Below are 19,350 nucleotides of genomic sequence, written 5' to 3' on the forward strand. Positions count from 1 at the left end.
TTGCAGAGCCTGAAAGCTTGGGAGTAAATACAGTCTCTTTGGCACCTTGTTACAAAACACATGTAACAGAATAGTTCACCATATTATTAGTCTCCGGATTCTAGGCTCCAGCATACTTACGTATTTATAGAAAAGAGAGGCGGGGAGACACAGGGAGGACTGTGCTGAGATGCTGAGACAGAAGGGTTTGCGCCTCAAGCTGCAGCACCGTTCACGGGGGAAAGGAGGTAGGGCGGCCCAGAAAACAAACAAGCTGCTCGCATGAGTTTTCGAAAGAGACGGTGTAGGAGACACACAAACATTCCTAGTTCCTTGCCTTGGCTGGATAACAGGGCTGCAAAAGGTAAGGTTCTTTTCTCTTCCGGTTTTCGGGATCAGAGGTAACCTGGGGGCCTAGCACAGGTGGTCTCACTGCGTCTGCTGATGAAGGCCGAGTCCCCGGGGAAGGACTCTCGCCACGGCTAATGGCATCCTTACGGATGGCAGAGAATAGCTTGGGAGGGCCAGGAGAAGGAGCAGAGGGTGGCTTCCCCACGCCGGCTGTGCAGGAGGCAATGCTGGGAGCCCGTGCTCGAGTGCCCGCAGCTTCCAAGGGAGTGCCTTTGTCTGGGTCACGTGCAACACCAGAGAGGTTTGCCGATGCCACGGGGCGAATGTTACGGGATAAACAAGGTACATATAAGCTGCTGACCTTTTTATTCCCAACTGCCTCATGACGTGGGTTAGAGCTCACATTCTCTCTATAAACTGTCCTGGCAGCTGCACAGCACTGCTGGGGGTGGGACCAAGCACTGGGGAGCGTGGAACCCGGAAGTGAGGGCCCAGGACACAGCACACCTCCGGGCGCTGATCTGGCTGCCAGGGGGACCGAGACGGGCCGGGGTCGTGAGGGGCTCTGCTGGCTGGGGGTGCCGGGTGGGCCGTATGGCTTTGGTGAGCTCAGGTAAAGGGAGTCCTTGAAGGAACTGCGGGTGCCGGGGGGCTGCCATGCAAAGCAGTCCTCTTGAGGGAGAGGAGGGCACGCGGGAGAGAGGACCTTTGGTAGTATTTTTAAGACAATAAAAAGAAAGAAAGAGGAGGGGAAATGGAAAGAAGGATGACCATTAGAAACAGCACAACACGACCTGAAGAAAAAACAACTCTGGACACGTTTTTAAGCAAATCCTCAGCTTAGACTCCTCATGGCCCGTACATTTTTCCTTGCGGTAAAGCCAAGGACTGACTCCTACTCACCTGGAGAGGCAGGCCTGACTCTCCTTTACATCACAGGGAGGCTGAGCTCAGCCCAGGTGCTAAGTCAGGTTGACACGAGTCCTGGGTTGACCTGTACCGTCTGAGACCTCCTGACCCAAGAAGGGTGCCCAAGGGTTAAACGCCAGCGGAAGAAGCCCCAGCGGCCCCAGCTTTCTCCAGACCTCAAAGATTTTCCTCTTTGTACCTTCAGCTTTAAAAGTTTAAGTTCCCTCCAACTCGACTGTCTTCCATTCCCTCCGGAAACGGACAACTGGAAGAATCATCCTCAGTTGTTCACAGGAGGCAGCCGTCTTAATTGAGTCACTAAGATTTAGCATCAGTTCCATAAGCATAACAAATTAAAACTCACCAAGAAGAGAATGCTAGCTAAGGACTTAGAATCCGCACGTCTTGTCTCAGAGGAAACAATGTGATGGAACTAATTATTAGAAGGAAGACAGGCATGAGGTTAAAAGCATGCAGTCTCCCATTTTTGACGCACCCAGAACAAAGAGACCAGGCAATGAAGCATCTGACTGGCTTGGACTGTGCCTGTTCACCAAATTCCAGACCATTCCTCATTCCCACCCGGCCCACCAGGCACAGACAATCCTAAAGGGGGTGATCAGCCTCAGGCTCATGGTTTAAGCCCAAAGCTCTGGTTCCAGGCTCAGAGCTAGAAAACTGTAGTTCCCACCTCATGCCCTCTCCCTCTACACAGCCCCTCGCTCCTCCCTGGGTCTCAGCGAGGCAGAGGGTCAGGAAATGGGGTAAATCTCCAGATGATCCTCATTTCAAGGACAGCCGCCTGTCAGCCTGTGGCTCAACTTGGAATCAAGTAAGATACGTTTATTTTCCTAATGTTATGGACTGGATGTGTGACCCCTCAGATTCTTAAGCTGAACCCCTAACCCCAAGTGGTGGCATTTGGAGATGGGGCCTGTGGGTGGTAATTAGGGTTAGATGAGGTCATGAGGGTGGGACCCCATGATGGGATAGGGGTCCTTATAAGAAGAGGAAGAGAGACCAGAGCTCTGTCTTTCCACCAGGTGAGGACACAGTGAGAAGGCAGGTGTCTACATGACAGGAAGAGAGCCCTAACCAGGAACCTAACAGGCTGGCACCTTGATCTTGGACTTCCCAGCCTCCAGAGCTGTGAGAAAAAAATGTCTGTTGATTAAATCACCTGTCTTTGATACTTTCTTACAGCAGCATAAGACACCTAGATTTTCTTCACTGGCCCCTCTCTTTAAAGATAGCCCAGTATGAGAAGAAAATGAGAACCTTCCGCTAAATTGCACAGGTAAAGTACATTAGAGTTTGGTTGATAAATGGCAAATGGATTGTGACCCCAAACTGGGAGGGTGCAAGGGTATGGGCCTATTTTATTTTTATTTTTTGTGGAGTGCAGGCAGCAAGGGGGAAGGGATGCTAGTGAGGGTAAATAAGTGAGAATAAAGTATGAGTCTGGACTAGAATATTAACCCAGAGACAGTAAACAACCCATCCCTCAGCAAGCTAGGTTAACTTGATGCCTGTCCTTTCCACAGGGTGCCCAGGACACTGCCAGTGGAAAAATACAAAATGTATCTTCAGTCATTAGTAGGAGCAAAACCATCCAGATGTACTCTCGGTTTCAGTGAACTTAGGCTGGAGGTTGGGGTGTACTCACAGACTAAAACGATGCTCTCCAGAAACAAAACACTTGACCAAGCACGCGCCAAAGGGACCGCGGGTAAGTTGACGATGGTTGCCAGTGAGGTAAGTAAAAGGCAATTTTGAGTTAGGCTCAAATTTACTTTTACTTCGAGCTCAAGTGTCCCACATGTGATTTCTTCTTGCCCAAAGATAGAAATCGGTTTCAATGACTTTTTAACTTAATTTGGCTGTGGCCATATAAGGTGCCAGGGCTGCATTATAACAGGCCTGAGCCTTCCCAGGGCTCTGACCCTGTAGAGAGGACGCTTCCCCAGAGTGTTGACAACGCACTCAGAGCCAAGGCCTTCCTGTCCTGGGGCTCCTTTGAGCTCTAGAGAAGGAGGGGGATAGGCACAGTCACTTTACATGTAAGGAACTACTTTCTGTTTTATTGTAAACATTGTGGGAACCATATAGGCAGTTGGCATTCCTCCCCAGCTGGCCACTAATGAAATCCCATTTATCTTTTCAGAAGATGGGGTGGTGACAAAAATGGGGCTGCTTGAAGAATCTGACATGTTCCTAGTATGTACAGTTCCAGAAACTATCAATCCCTGCCTCCACTGGGGATCCCCAAGATGCTGCTGTCAGAGAGGGGAAAGCCCTGATTCCGCGTCACTGCGGGTGAGGAGAGCAGGGCAGCAGGAGGAAAGGCAGACGTGGGAGCATCAGGAGATAGGATTCCCCTCTGGCCCGTGTGTCCTTGGACTCCAACTCAATCCTTAGGAGGGGATGCTAGGCCTGCAGGTGTCTGAGAGCTGTCTTCATCTGTAACCAAGCCAGAGCAGAGAGCAGCCCAGCCCACCTTGGCTTTGTCTAAGCCAGCGTATACTTACAGCTCTGGCAATAGCTACAGAGACAAGAAGTCATTTTTGCGTTCAGAAAATGAATCTATGACCTCAAGCCTCTTGAAAGTTGGGTGGCCAATTTTACACTGAATATATAGAGTAACACCTCTACATCAGCAATATGCCAGGTATCTTTTCAGACACCCAGGTAAAAAGAAAATTCCCGGATAGTGACCGATGAGAAAATGCATACACTATTCGTAGCCCACATTACAGGACGATTATCCTTGTTATGAGGTCACCCTTACACACTCCTTGAGGGCAATGTTTACACAGGGATCCAAACACAACAAATGCTCAGTAAAGTTGCTGTAAGTACGTGTATTTAAAGGGGATTTTTATTTACTTCACACGCTGTTAAAATTCTCTCTGTAGAAGAGCTATTTAAGCAGCCAAAAGGAATTAGTGAGCTACCCTTCGGGCTAAGTCCCTGATAGTGGAAGAGGATGTGCTTCCACACTTGCCTTGCATTAATCAGAACTATTTCCTACCCTGGATATAGAGCCAACTGTACCCAACCTTGAGAACGCCAAGAAGGAAGTGTGCCTGCCACCAGCAGCAGACTTAGATGCTGGGAAAGGTCTTAGAAACAGGGAAACTATGGCCAGTCGTTTACCAGACAACAGACCTCCCACATCCCGAGTCTAATGAGGACTTCAGGAGGCCAGGCCCATTCACAGCTCCTGGCCCTGACCTGCGGCCCCGCATGCACGTGGCAGTAGCTACAGGAGACAGGCCATGGTAGGGGCGGGGAGGCTGAGTAGTGCTGCCTTGGCACACGATTCAGCAACCTCCTGTAAGCCTGGGAGACAAGGGTCTGCAAAGGGGAAGGAAGGCATCATCTCGGACTTGGTTTCATTCCAGGGACGAGCGCAATTTTATGTCCTCACGAGCAGAACCCAGAGGAATATCGGAGAAGCGGGGGTGGGAACAAGGAAGGCACGTGGATTCCCCAGGCTCCTTGCGAGTTGTGAGAGCATGCGCACAGAAGGCAGGCGGGCGCAGGGAGGTGGACTGCGTAGGGAACACATTTCTGCCGTTTTTGAGCAGCGCAGCTCTGTTTAAAAGAAAGGATTGCTCTGTTCCATGGATATTACTCCGCTCTATAAAAACATTCTTCACAGATTGCCTGAATTAAAACAGGGTCTATGACTTTCGTCAAGATGGCAAAGCAGGGAAGTCCTGGCAGTCCAGTGGTTAGGACCCTCGCTCTCACTGCTCAGGGACTGAGTTTGATCCCTAGTTGGGGAACTAAAATCCCGTAAGCTGCAGAGTGCAGCCAACAGGAAGGGGAAGAAAGAAAGATGAGGAAAACAACGTAGGGGGAAAACTTAAGCAGAATTATTCCTGCTGCAAGTTGTACAACGTGGGGTACACTTTCTTTCGTAGGGTAGCGCTAGGCAGTGTAAAGCCCGCTGTGCTGCCATTCTGACTTCTGCCTGCTCCTAGGCTGCTGGATTCCGCGCTGGCCACAGCTCCCTGATCTTAATCTGTAAGGACGGAGCTGCTGAAACTCTTACAGCCTCAAGACGAGCAAATTAATGAAATAAACACAAGAGTGCAGTCGCCTTCTAAATATTATGCTCTAAAGAGTTTTCATAAAACAGGCTCAGACCTTTTTCCCACCTGGCATTCCCTCTTTCAGAACATTTCCACACACGTTTCAAACCTACGGAATATTGGGCTTATGCTTCTGATACCTGGTACAGACCAGCCTCATCCCATCCATCTGCTTCCCTTGACCTCAACTTCTCCCTAACTCTGGTCCTCCCGGGGCTTTTTCAGAATTGGCCAAAAGTGGGACTCAGAAGCCAGTCCGTCATCCAGCTGGGCGAGCAGGAAGTCACAAGTGCAAAAAGCTAAACGAACCAGAACAGTCCCCACCCCGCCCTGGGCGCCCACCTACCTGAGGCTTGTCCGAAGGAAGGTTGGGATGCACACTTCGGTAGCCCTTGGCAACGAGTGGAGAGGGCTGGGCGTTTCCATTGGCATCAGCATTGGAAGGAAGCCTCCACTCATCTGAGAGATGAAAAAAAGAAGAAACCCCTCACTCACAGGAACACTCCCTGGTTCTCCTCTTAATTGAAGGGTTCCCCTCTAATTGAAGGGTTCCTGGTGGAAGGCAGGGACAGAAAGGATGCAAGAGAAATCATACCTGCTGAGGAATTCTCTGATTCCAGAACTACATGTGGCGCACAGAGGATGAAAACAAGAAGGGGGGAAAACAGAAATGGTTACGTTTGCAGGAAACAAGCACGTACTGCACAGAAAGACGAAACTCCAGCACTCCGTTGCCTGACACAAAATGCCCTCAGTCACGATGGTCTAATTACCATAGGAACCCACTCTAAACCATGATGTGCTCACAGGCGCTGACCTTTGAAAACACAAGGCTCACATTCACAGTAATGAAGAAACAATTGTTCTTGACATTCTTATTTTACAGACAAAAAGGCCACAGAACTCTCCTGTCCAGTCCTGACTCACTAACTTGCATTCCCCTTTTATAAGCCTGACGTGGGCCCAGAATGACCTCTCCTCATCAGCAGCCTGGGCTAATTAACAGACCCGGAGAGGGAGACATCGATAAGCACTTTTTCCATGGCTGTTGGTGCTGCGCAAAGGGGAGAACATGATTTAAGCCCCAAGGTATCTGCTGTGATAAGGGCTTTTTTCCCTCCCTGCCTGCCTTTCTTCTTTCCATTAAACGAGCTACATAAAGATTTCAAAATCTAATCACCCTGAGTTTTCATCATACTACAAGGCACCCTTGTCCCCCTTCAGCCAGCTACCACCCTGCCCTCCATCTATTGCCTGGAGCAGCTCAGAGACCCTAAACCTCTCTTAACCTGACCAGCACCATGAGGCAGGACGGCGCAGTGGTCACAAGCTTGGCTGGGAAGGCAGCTGGACCTCAATTCAAATCCTGGCTCCTCCACCTATGGGCTCTGTGGCCCTGGGCAAGTTATAAGCCTCAGTTTTCCCACATGAAAAATAGGGGTAACGATATGCCTGCTTCATACGTGTTGTTTTAAGAATTAAAAGATATAATGCATGAGAGATGCTTAGAACAGTGCCTGGCAGAGCTCAGCAACGTTTGTTATTTACCACCATCTTCTGCATCATTTCTTGTCTCTATTCTCTATCTTCCATGTAGCCCAGGGGTTAGCAAACCTTTTCTGTAAAGGGCCAGTTAGCAAATACTTTAGGCTTTGACGGCCATATGGGCTCAGTCACAACTATTCAACTCTGCTGTTGTAGCACAAAAGCAGCCGCAAACAATATCAAGTGAACGAGGGTGGCTGTGTTCCAATAAACCTTTATTTGTGGAAACTAGAGTTTGAATTTCATGTAATTTTCACACAGCACATTCTTTTTCTTTCAACCCTTAAAATATAAAAACCCAGATGCAAGAAAAAAGCGTCCTCATGCTTTCTGTCCAATTGTGGCAGCCGAGATTGAAGAGGGTAATTTCTTCAGAAGTAACCTTGTGAACAGTAAACCAAAGCCTGCTTTATTCCAAAGAAGAATTTGAGTTTACAAGAAATGTATTGGAAAATTATTCCCCTACACCCTTACCTTCTGATTGATTCCATTTTTAAAAGCGTAAGAGCTAAGTCTAATTAAAGACAAGCCAAAAAATATTAAACACACACACACACACACACACACACCCCATCCCTTGTTAAAGGGATGTACAAAAATAAGCATAGGCCAGATTAGGCCCAAGCGCCACAGTTTGCCAACCCCTCATGGAGCCAGTCCCTTAATTTCCTCCTCCTCTCTGGTTGCCTCCTTATCTCACCCTATATAAAGAGGGGAATAAAGCACTGCAGCTCTCACAGCCCAAGGCTCCATTTCAATGTGGCTTCCTCAGGGATCAGAGATGGGCTTTCTGGATCGAACGTCTTTCTAAGTGCCAGACGCTGTTGGCCACTTTTGCATATATTTAGTATTTAATTCAGTGTACACAAGTCTGTGAGGTAGGTAATCACTCTGCTTCATGGATGAAAAAAACAGAGAGGTCAATTGACTGGCCCAAAGTCACACAGCCAGGAAGTGATAAAGCAGTCAGCCCAGGTCTCCAGAATCAAGTGCAGCACTCTGTCCAGCCCCCACGGCCACCAACCCTGCCATCTGCCACAAAGCAGAGCCTACATTCCAGGGAGATGGTGGAAGCCAAAGGGTGTCAGAGCAAAAGGCCAGGCGGGGGAAAAGGTTTCACGTGATTTGCATCCATGTACAGCAGTCTATCTGCATCGGAGCCACCAGGAGTGCTTGTTAAAACGCAGATCGCAGGGCCCCATCCCCAGAGTTTTTGACTCAGAGGAGAAGTGAGGCTTGAGAATTTGTATTTCTAACATGTCTCCAGGTTATAGTAAGGCTGCTGGTCCATAACCCAAAGCTCACTTTGAGAATCAATGACATACTAACGTACACTCAAAAACATCCTTACTCTGGGAAACCGTATCCATTTTTGCAAATTCCGTCCTCCTCTTAAATGAGCTTTTTATAACCTGTTTCAGTTGCACATTCTTTTAGCAGGTTGGCTCTCACATTTCTGCCACTCCCTTAGGGACAATTCCTAGATATCTGTCTTCTTGTCCCAACCACATGGCTGGGAAATTTACAGGACTTGGTTTTTACTCACATTACTGCGATGTACCAGCTCGTGCCATCAAGGACAAGCTGTTGATCGCCCTAAATTTCACTGTTTCCATCTATAAAATATAATCCTTACCCCACATACACCGCACAGGGCTGCTGAGGTCAGGTACGTGACGTGTTCTAAAAGTGACCGTTTCGAAAAAATTTTTATTGGAGTAGAGCTGATTCACAATGTTGTGTTAGTTTCTGCTGTAGAGCCAGGTGAACCAGTTATACATATACTTATTTCCACTCTTTTTCAGGTTCTTTTCCCATATACCTCATTACAGAGTATTGAGAAGACTTCCTTGTGCTATATAGCAGGAAAAGTGACCATTTTAACACTCACTAGTGCATCCATGCAGATCCTGGCCCCGAGATTTCCTTGCACCCACAGGCCTTCAGGTACCAGGTGCCACACTATGAAAATGTTTCTCCTTCCTCCCCTGTATCTATCACTTTTACTATCTCATCTTCCTTCCTAGGTTATTTCTAGTCCGGCTTTGTCAAGTCATTCTATCAAATTTATTTGATTTACACACACGCACTAAATGTCAATAGGTTCTCTTAAAAAAATTTTTTTTTATACAGCAGGTTCTATTTAGTTATCTATTTTATACATATTAGTGTATATATGTCAATCCCAATCTCCCAGTTCATCCCACCCCCCCCGGCCCCGCTTCCCCCACCTTGGTGTCCATACGTTTGTTCTCTATGTCAACAGGTTCTGATGAGAGGCTATCAATAAAGGATGTGAACTTTGTACATGGATGTGGAAGCATGTTATTTTGTCTGCTCTTTGGCTGGGTTGGTTCTATTCAGGTGATGTTGGCACACAGATGTGTCGTGGAAAGCTGAGGTGAGTCTGTTCCTCCCAAACCCTTAGGTATCATAAAGGGACTGTCACTGTGGAATCAGACAGCCTAGTTTGAATCCTGTTTTGCTCACTGCATATCCTGCAGCAAAGGACATAGCCTCATCTGTGAAATGAGAAATTTTCTCTCTCGTCATAAGGACTAAGTGGAAGTATGTGGCATAAGGTATGTGCTTAGTAAGATCGGGACCCAAAGCATAAGGGGAAAAACATTTCCCAGACACAGCAATTGGAGCAGTTGACTCTGCCATTTGATAAATAGCCTTAAGAACACAATATCCTCGGGAATGAACCCACTTTCTCTTCTCATTCCAAGTCTTTAAAACTGTTCCCCTTACCCTGTCCCCAAAAAGGCAGTTCCCAGGACTCCTCAGAACATTCCTTTCTTATTTACAAGAGTGCATTTCTAACGTTTCATCCTCCTTCATCTGTTACCTATTCTTCTGAACCTTGAAGGTTGGTAGCAGCCCAGGGCCATTTGTGTCTGAGGGTGGCAGGTGAAATTTTATGTACATGATCATCAATTATTAACTCTTGGTTAGGGAGACTGTCAAAATGCTTCTCTTAATAAATGTTAGCTCAGAGCTCCCGTGATGGAGGAGGGCCTTGGAAAGCTGGGTCCCTCAGGAGGTTTTGCAGCCCTGAGGAGACCAAACCTTTCCATGAGAAGTTTAATTTATTTTGCCTTATCTTTTTCTCCATCTATTCTTTTTTTTTGTGTGGTACGCGGGCCTCTCACTGTTGTGGCCTCTCCCGTTGCGGAGCACAGGCTCCGGACGCGCAGGCTCAGCGGCCATGGCTCACGGGCCCAGCCGCTCCGCGGCATGTGGGATCTTCCCGGACTGGGGCACGAACCCGTGTCCCCTGCATCGGCAGGCGGACTCTCAACCACTGCGCCACTAGGGAAGCCCCATCTATTCTTTTTTTTTTTTTTTTTTTTTTTTGCGGTACGTGGGCCTCTCACTGTTGTGGCCTCTCCCGTTGCAGAGCACAGGCTCCGGACGCGCAGGCTCAGCGGCCATGGCTCACGGGCCCAGCCGCTCCGCGGCATGTGGGATTCTCCCGGACCGGGGCACGAACCCGTGTCCCCTGCATTGGCAGGCGGACTCCCAACCACTGCGCCACCAGGGAAGCCCCCCCATCTATTCTTTATATACAATCTTTTCTGGCCTGTGGCCACAGCTTACTTATTTTCCTTTATCTCACTCTGTGCTAATTTCATTTTGGTCTGTTGTAAGTTTGTTTTGCTGATCACTTCTTGGGATCTCAGGACACTTTTCATTGAGTTAGATCTGTGTTTCCTGGTAGAGAATCCACGAGTTAGAGGAAAGGTGTTAAAAGTGGGTCTAAGAGCGTTCCATACCTTGTTTAACTTTTATTCATGCTGTGTGGTAAAGAATTTACTCTTCCCCAAAAGGAGGTCTGGCCTTTGCCCTCTGGCTTCCAGGAGTTAATCTCTAAGCCCTTGGAATGTCATCCTGATAGGACTGTCTTTGTGCTAAACCAGTAACATGACTTAGGTTGGGGGCCTTTGCGCTCAACCTCCTAACGGACTGGAGAGTGAGACGAACCACTTGGGCAGTGGATAACACCTATGTAATAGAGCCCCAATGAAAACCATGGACACCACGGCTTGTATGACCTTCATGGTTGGCACTGCTCTGAGCATGTTCTCACACGCAGTGCTGGGAACTAACATGTCCTGACTCCACAGGAGAGGGACCACACCAACTCCATGCTTCCTTCTTTTAGCTGATTTTAATCTGTATCTTCTCCCCGTAATAAACCAGAACTGTGGGTATAACAGCTTTCAATGGGTTCTTTGAGTCCTGCTACCAAATTATCAAACCTGAGAGTGGTTGTGGGAACCCCCTGACCTTGCAGTTGGTGTCACAGTGAGAGTCTTCTCTTGTGGGGACTTCTGCCTCCAACTACTTCTCATTTGGCCCCCTTTTCTCATACGTGAGCTCGCGAAAAAGACTCTTAGTTAATGGGGGTAGGGAATGTCTAACTATTTTAATGTCAATTTTCTTATCTTTTTGCTACTGTCATTTCTCGAGAGCAAATGTGAGGAAATGAGTTGACTGCAGGTCCAAGAATCTTTACATGCATAGCTAACTTTGCAGTCAAGAATCAGACAGGAAGGATGGGAGCCAACTGGCACAGAATAAGCTGTAAATGTCGAACTGAACTTTGGCTTTTGAGTCAGAACACAGGGATTGATGGTCTCCATGCCATACCAGAAGGAAGCTTCGTACAGCGCCCACCAGCAGTTCAGGCTCCCTGTCTCCTCTTAAGATCACCGTGACCTGGGGACACAGGTGGAGTCACACCTGAACCAACAGGGCCATTACCCAAACCTGGCCAAGCTATTATACCAGGAAGCAGGAATAAGAGGCCTCTCTTGGAGGCCGGGAATCAGCATTAAGATTACTGTAGCTCTTTCCAGATGGTTCAGATCCCAAAACCTAGGTCTACATTCAGAGATTAGGAGGGTGGTCAGGGATCCAGAGTCAAGCTACCACTGAGGGCAGGAGCCTGGAGGTTGGGTTTAAACTGGGCAACTCTGAGGGCTCCGTCTGTCACTCCACCTCAGAGAGCATCTCCACCCTCCCCATGTTCATTTGGATGCCAATGGCTCCCAAATCCACACCCTGGATTCCAAATTTCCAAATGCCTATTAGAAAATTCCTCCTAGAAGTCCTTCTCTTGCCAAGAAACTCAGCACATCAAGAAGTGGAATCCAACACTCCTTCCAACTCCCCTCATAAATCCAGCATCTCCATGAGCGCCACATCTATTCTCCCAGTCAAGCAGGGAAGGCGCCTTCTGCTCCGCACGGAGCCCTACCTCTCCGCACTCCTTAAACACCGTGCCAAGCCCTGCCATTCCACTCTCCAGATACACTTCTCGCTTGGCCCCTGCTCGTCATTCCCACCACCACCACGCTGGGCCTAGACCCTCACAGCCTCTACGAGAAATTACTGCAAGTCTTTAAGTGGCCTCCTGATCCGCAGAAACTAGAATCGTTTCCATTCAAGAGCACCTTGTACATGCCTGGCTCTGTGCTATATCTTGAGATGGAAGAGTTCACTGCATCCCAGCAACTCTATTAAGGTCATCTCCAGTTTACAGATGGGGAAACTGAAGCTCTCCAAGGTTAACTTGCCCATATTACCAAGACAGTAAGTGGTACAGCTGAGCCTTGAGAGAGGACTGTGTGACTTGAGAGCGAGACCACCTCTCACAGGGTAAGGGAGCTGGAGCAAGGACTGGAAATAGGGGCCACCTCTGAAATGCAGGTGTCAAGGGGCCATATGGGGAAAGAAATCAGGCCACAGGTGCTGGGCAGTAACATGAGACCGAAGCTTCCAGTTCAGGCAGATGATCAGCAACTTGGAGATCTACAGGGATGGAGGAATGTGGTAAAGCCAGGGAGCAATGCAGAGAGGAGACAGCCAGAGCAGCTGGGGCACAGATGCTGGCCCTGGTGGCAGGGGAGAGACCTGGACGCTATCTGACACCCACTATCTGTGAAGATGCTGGGAAAAGGAAGCACGCCCAGTCCTTGGCAAGAGCCAAGCAAGGCTCCCTGCCTCACACTTGGGCTCCCAGTCCAGGCTAGCACAGCTGCCGTCAAACGCTGCCGGAAACTGTTTCCATGAGGCTGGTCAAGTCTCAGAGGCCTGGTGGGGGCCAGCAAGTTGTCATCCAGAGGCTCAGATGGAGGGAGCAGGCAGGGATGAGGAGGGCTGGGGAGCCACACGGACCCAGCCAGAGTCAAGGGCCAGCAGGATGCTGGCCAATGGCCAGGAGGGTAAGAGAACAAGATCCCTGGTTCTGAGTGTCCCACCTCTGGAGGTGCATCCTCTTTTATCTGCACCTCCAGTGTTAACTCATTCCAGCCTGCTGTTCACCTAATCAGTGTAATTTCCCCCCACCCCTACTCAACCCCAGCTTGTTCCTTTCCACCCAAACTGGCCTAGTGTACAATCCTGAATGTGTCCCCAGTGAATAGGCTTCTGTTTGTGTCAGGTTAATTCCCAAACTTCCCAAGTTCACAGAGCATTCTGGAACTAGAAAGGCTTGAAAACCATCTTTCCCAAGTCCCTCATACTTCATACGTGCTTCAGAGGTGTGACATACGTGTGGTCAGAAAGCATGACAGTGGACTGGGGCTCCACACCTGACTCTCTGGTTGGAACTCTTGTTCTCACATGATGCCCCCAAATTTCTCTCCCTTTTCTTCCCTTCTCGCCACAATTCCTCGTGACTCCCAGTGATGCCTGGCCCCTATAGGATGCAGAATGAATGTCTGCTGATTTGGATTCAATGACCTCTATTTATCTGGAGAAAAATAATCTACAAAGATTAATTTACTGTAAGGTGTGAATGACTGATAGCCATCCCCCAATCCTTCAGAGTATTTTCAATTTAAAACAAGATCTTTTTTTAATCCAAATTATCTGTTATAAATCTGTAAGATATAGAATTATCTGGGGACTAGAGAGAGCTTCCTTAAGTGCTCAAATCACTGCACTGGAGTGCAAAGCTACAGACAGCAAGGTAAAGAATAACATCGGGGCTCTGTGTTAGTGCCACATTGTGACCACCAGGGGGAGCTCAAGGCTCCCTCTCCTGCCATTCACCATTCCCATTCACCACCAGAGGAAGGGCCAGGAGGTTGTGAGGTCATTTTATCGGGCCACGGCGCTGTAGGTATGGTCCTTCTCTTTAAATTATCCCTTAGGTTTCTCTCTTTCTCAGAGGTCCTCCAGCTTGGGAGATGGATCTTCCCAGTGGCCCCACCTCTCCTGGAGACCAGAGTGGCAAAGTACAGTAGGGAAAGAGGCAGGTATGGGTTCAGGAAAACAGAGCCAAGCAGATACTTTCAACCTAATAGTGCTGGAGGCCACTCATGCCTTCCCCTGAGCCTAGGGAAAAAGAAGCTTTCCACAGGGACTGACGTTACCAGAACGGGGCTGGTGCTCAAACCCTAGCCTGGCCTCGTCCTTGGGCATCTGCCTTGGTACCTGTTACGGCTGGCAGGGAACAGAAAGAAAGTCAAGTTTCCAGGATGCTGGGTACTGACCATCTCCATCCTGTACAATTCCATCTTATCACAACACACCACTCCCGACTACCAGAAGAGCTTGCATGTCTCTGGTCCCAAGGAAGTGGTCATCACCCCAATTCATTTTCTCTCCATTTCCTTCCTTCAAGATGGGAGAAAACTCCCGTCCCCTATGGCAGTAGCTCTCAAGTGTGGTCCTTGGCCCAGGAGCACCAGCAGGACCTGGGAACTTGTCGAAAATGCAAAACCCTTGACATACTTCATCCTCACAATGACGCGGCGAGGCAGGTACAGTTATCAACCTGATCCGACAGGTGGGCTCACCAGGGTTGAGGGAGAGCAGCCATCTCATCCCAGGCTGCACAGCCAACAGGTGGTGGAAGTAGGACATGAACCCCATGTGCCGATCCCGAAGTCCCAGGTGTCCACCTCAGCACCGTGCTCCAGGCGCCCGGGTTTCCCGAGGGGCGGGGGCTTCTGCGTTGGCCTTAGACACGCTCTCCTGATCCTGCTCCCTCGGGATGCCTCCCTGCTTTCCGGGAGCTGAGGCCATTCGGCTGCCTGCACTTTTCAGTCTCCCTTGGCTTCTTCCCCAGCCCCAGCCCCTCCTGGATGGTCACAGCTGAGCCCCTAGAAGTGGGGGCGGCTCAGAGAAGCCAAGCCTGGAGGCCATCCCACCACTCCCTCCCCAGGCCCCTAAGCCATCTCCATCCTCCTAAACTAGTCTGCAGAGCCTCAGACTGCTCACGTGTTCCGTCAAAAGCTAGAGTAAAGTGGTCGCCGCAGTGCCTTTGCCTGAAGCAAGTGGGTACCTGTCAGTTTAGGGCAGTGATCACCACCCACCACAGAGACGAGACGGAGAGGACTGTGCCAGGGGCCCCTGGGAGAATTGGTAGGCAGAGCCCCACCCTTCCCCTGGTCTCCGAGGTAGCGCACCTGGTTTCCTTTCCTCTTGCGGGGTTTCCCGAGGGCTCACAGGGCTACCGCTTGGGATCTCCCTGTAGGAGGACGAGGCCCGGAGAGTCACCGCTCCCTTCCCAGTGCAGATTTTTGTAGGATCCGTGTCTGAAAAGGAAAGACCCAAGAGGAAAGACTGAGTCCCAGGCTCCTGGAGGATGAAAGCGACAGCCAGCAACTTGGTACAGCTGGGGAATGAGATGAACCTGGTTACAGACAGGCAAAGTCTGACGGTCAATGAAAATTAACCTGTGGATGGTGAAGAGGGACAAATCACATTTTCAGAGGTTTACCACCCATCATGAGGTTAGGAGGAAATGGAGGCAACAGTGAGTTCTGAGTCAATGGATGCGTTACAACGTCAGCTGTAAACATTTCCAAATCAAAGCAGGTTGATTCCTTTTATTAAATGAAGTTTAGGTTGGTGAGCAGCTTCTGACCAATTAGTAAGGCTCAGTTCAAGAAAGAATTTATGAAAGATTTCTCAAGCTCCCACATCATCCTTCTTAAAAAAGAGCAAGTCGACAGCACAGGGAATTAGGTGGTGGTTCTGTAGAGAATCACTGCTCCGTGCAGCCCCCCAACGGAAAAGCAAAAGACAATCTCCTTGTATCAGCAAGCCAAGCCCCCTGCAGTGGTGAGACAGGATATGATGCCTGGGGAGAAAGACCAAGGGCCAGAGCCTCACATTCGAAACTTAATGAAGAAAATTCACACCAAAGAAAACGACTAGAAATGCTAAATCCTTCAAGGAACAGTGTTCGCTGCACTTCCAGCTGAGCCTTTCCCGGGCCCCGACCTCTCCTACAGTTCACAATGGCCTAATAACAGACCAAGGGTATCTTTCAGAACTGCATGGAGAAGGATTTCAAAATAGGCTTCAAAAGATCTGGATGTTCATCCTCCAGGAAAATCAGTAACGGGGAAACAAGAAAGCCACACAGACCACACAGCCCTAGGAGGTACACGTGCTGAATGTTTCTCTCTGTACAGCTGAGCTGAACTGAATTCCACAGTTTTTCAAGTTGCTCACAGCACAGCCTGGATCTTGGACCTCAAATTGTCATGACTGGGATTATGGGTAAAGTTTAAGGCGGGCATCGGGCAGGATGTGGGCTCAGATGTGCAACTCATGCCCATTCCTGTGCCAGGGCCAAGAGGAGCCAAGCCTCTTTGCTTCTCCTTTCCACTCTGGCAGCCCCCTTTCTGACAGCTCAGACAGAACGATCATTAGTGTTACAGAAGAGGACAGATCTGCCGTCAGCACCTCTTGCACTGAAAGCAAAGCACAAAACCACAATGTATGGCAGGGCGGGCAGCAGCCTTGGAGAGCATCTGACTCATCCAACCCTATCAAGAGGATAAGTGACTGATGTCACAGAACTACTGGCAAAATTGATTCACGGTCTTTTCAAAAGGGTGAGGGGCAAAGTCATGGTCTTTGCCAAAGGCTGAGGGGCAAAGTGACAAACCCAGCCCGTCCACAGTGTCCTGGATGCACAGCCAGATTGGCCCAACTCCTGAAAGAACCACCAGTGGGATGAAGAGCCACCTGGGCCTCCCTCGTCTCATTTTGTACAGAAGGAAGCTATGAGCCAGAGCTGTCGTCTGAACTGCACCCCCTTCCTTGGAGAGGAGAGGCAGGAAGTGACTGCTGGTGAGGTTTGGGGCAGAGGAGGGAGTGCTCAGGGAAATGGTCCGTCCAGCATCACAGAGACGCAGCCAGGTGTGGCATCTAAGGGAGCTGCTTCAAGTTCACACCCATTCAGAGATTCCCTGTGTAGCCACATTAGTTCTTGGGGACAGTGGAGTTTTAAATAAAGTCTTGGGAGCTGGAACATCTAAGGGGAACCTAAGTCGTCTATGTGGCTCAGACCTACACCAGCTGGAATCAACATTCAGCCTCTGGACTGACCTTCTCCTTAAGGGGGAGGGGCAAGGCACCTGCCAGTTCCTCTCCACACTTGCCGGTGGCTCACAGAAACACACACACACACACACACACACACACACACACACACACACACACACACACACACACACACACACACACACACACACACACACACACACGAAGAAAGGAAACCAGCCAGAGAAGTGAAAGGGAGTGGCTCCTAAACATGCAAGGATTAAGCCTCCAAGTCTTTGTTAGAAGGAAAGAAGAAAGGATCATGCATGATCTGCTAACAATTTAAAAAAAAACAACAAAAACCAACCCAAGGAGAGATACCTGGAGGGAGTACTAGGCCTGAAGAATTTTTCACTGTCTTCACAGGGATTATTTTAACAGCAGAAATAGAGCGTGCACGTATAGGGTCTGCAGTTGCTGAAAACACAAAAGGGTAAATGGTGCATCCAGAAAAAACATTTGGGAAACACTCAGGCAGTGGAGGAACCGGGCAGGGACAATAGGAGGAAGTCACCCACACCAGAAGAACAATAGGAAGAGCGGTAGATGCAGTAACTTAAAATAACCTGCTTTCGCTCTTTAGAGTCCTGTACCAAGTCACCAGAACCCTCCCATGACCGTCCCCCAGATGCAGCTGATCAGTGTCTGTGCTGCCTGCCACACCAGGAACTCGCTAGACAAAGAGATTTACAGAGACGCAGATGGCCTGGCAAATAGAGGAAGGGGAGAGCAAGCAGGGTCCAAGGGGCCCCCTGGGAGAAGGCTAGGGTGTCTATGCTGGGGGGAGGCTCCGAGGAGGAGAGTTATGGCTCCTCTAACTCCAGAGGAGTGGAGGAAGGACAGGGAACAAATTTGGGAGCTGCCTGGTCCTTTCAGCCATCACAGCCTCTTCTCCAGGATCGTAACTCCTGGGGTCTTGTGCCTGTTCTGACAACCACAGCTCTCCGGCCCTGAGCAAATCAGAGGCCCCATCTGTTGGGCAGCAGATGGCCTACTTAAAGCCATCCTTCCCTGGGCAAGAGGTTGCCGAGTGTCCAAGTGCCTGTTCAAGACTCTGGGCGCACTCAAGCGCGAGGCCCAGGGTGCTGACACCAGCTGAGCTTTGAAAGCTGGGATACTGCCTGGGATGTGGGTGAATGCTGCTGTCCTCAAGTCCCGGATGCTCATGCTTATCTAGGCACAGGCTTCCCTGGGCCCCCTGCTACCCAGATTCTGGAATCTCAATGGTGGGCATAGTCCCAAACCCTCCTTCTCACAACAAGCCTATGGTGGCAATGTCACTCTTGAGCAACACCCGGAGTTCTTATAGTCCCAGATCCACGTCACACCTTGGGGGGTAGGGCTGTTTGGGAAGCAAGACCGTCACAGCTGCATCAGCATCATGCTGACGAGCCTGTCAAGGGGACAGGAGGGAGGCAGGCAGCTCGGAGGTGGGTAGTTCACCTTCCGGTCCATCAGGCTGTCATTTCACAAGGTCCATGGCAGTCATACAGCCGCCAAGAACTGAGTTGATAATAACAACCCTGCACGTGTTAAGATACAAACAAGCTTTCACAGCAATCCTGCTGACTGCTCCTTACGGGCACCTGGGAGATTGGGTGGGAGGATTCTGTTACCATTTTCAGAGGAAGAAGAGAGCTGGTCGGAGTCATCCAGTGCTCAAGCGAAGAGGCCGAGACTGGAGCCCAGCTGTCCTGGCACCTGGTTTACTGAGTGCCCCAGGCCGCCCTGATGACTCCAGGCTGCATCTGCTTCCTCTTTCCAACCAAAGGTGGGCCTTACCAAGGAGCGAGGGGAATGCAACTCCACGGGCCACCCTGCCCGCCCACCTCCGAGGTCTCCTCTGCTGATGAATTCACAGGGCTGGGGGGAGCATCAGACACGCTCGTCTCCCCGTGTGCTCCTCATCAGATGCTTATTAGGCACCGCCCTTCAACATTCTCTAAGCGAATTGGCCAAGGCTGTCCAAGACCCCGAGAACATTGCCTCACACCAGGCGTGGAGAAGAGCGGCCGGGCAGGGAGACACGGAAGACAGGACAACAGCAGGACCCTCCCAACCAACCGGCCCCAGGCTCCCCATCTCTCCTGCTCTCTACGCCTCCCCTCCT

The 19,350-nt window shown here is 49.8% G+C and overlaps 1 protein-coding gene and 1 long non-coding RNA gene across 41 annotated transcripts in view; one reads left to right on the forward strand and one right to left on the reverse strand.

Annotated features, from left to right (window-relative positions):
• Positions 1–19,350, reverse strand: part of SORBS1 (sorbin and SH3 domain containing 1) — a 237,912-nt gene that overhangs the window by 91,182 nt on the left and 127,380 nt on the right. For 28 of the 40 annotated variants that reach the window (XM_082674001.1, XM_082673979.1, XM_082673991.1 and 25 more), the window contains 3 exons: positions 17,562–17,657; positions 15,311–15,439; positions 5,686–5,798 (listed from right to left, as the gene is read on the reverse strand). In XM_082674001.1, coding sequence (XP_082530127.1) covers positions 5,686–5,798; positions 15,311–15,439; positions 17,562–17,657 — 338 coding nt within the window. The remainder of the gene's footprint in view (positions 1–5,685; positions 5,799–15,310; positions 15,440–17,561; positions 17,658–19,350) is intronic. The other 12 variants (XM_082673992.1, XM_082673981.1, XM_082673988.1 and 9 more) reach the window with 1 other exon arrangement.
• On the forward strand, positions 216–5,694 carry LOC309834836. Its single transcript, XR_014297896.1, has 5 exons — positions 216–343; positions 2,443–2,536; positions 2,784–2,968; positions 3,404–3,555; positions 5,565–5,694. It is a non-coding gene; the product is annotated as an uncharacterized lncRNA (long non-coding RNA).

Source organism: Grampus griseus, assembly GCF_964374135.1.
Source record: "Grampus griseus genome assembly, chromosome: 16".
Lineage (NCBI taxonomy): Eukaryota > Metazoa > Chordata > Mammalia > Artiodactyla > Delphinidae > Grampus > Grampus griseus.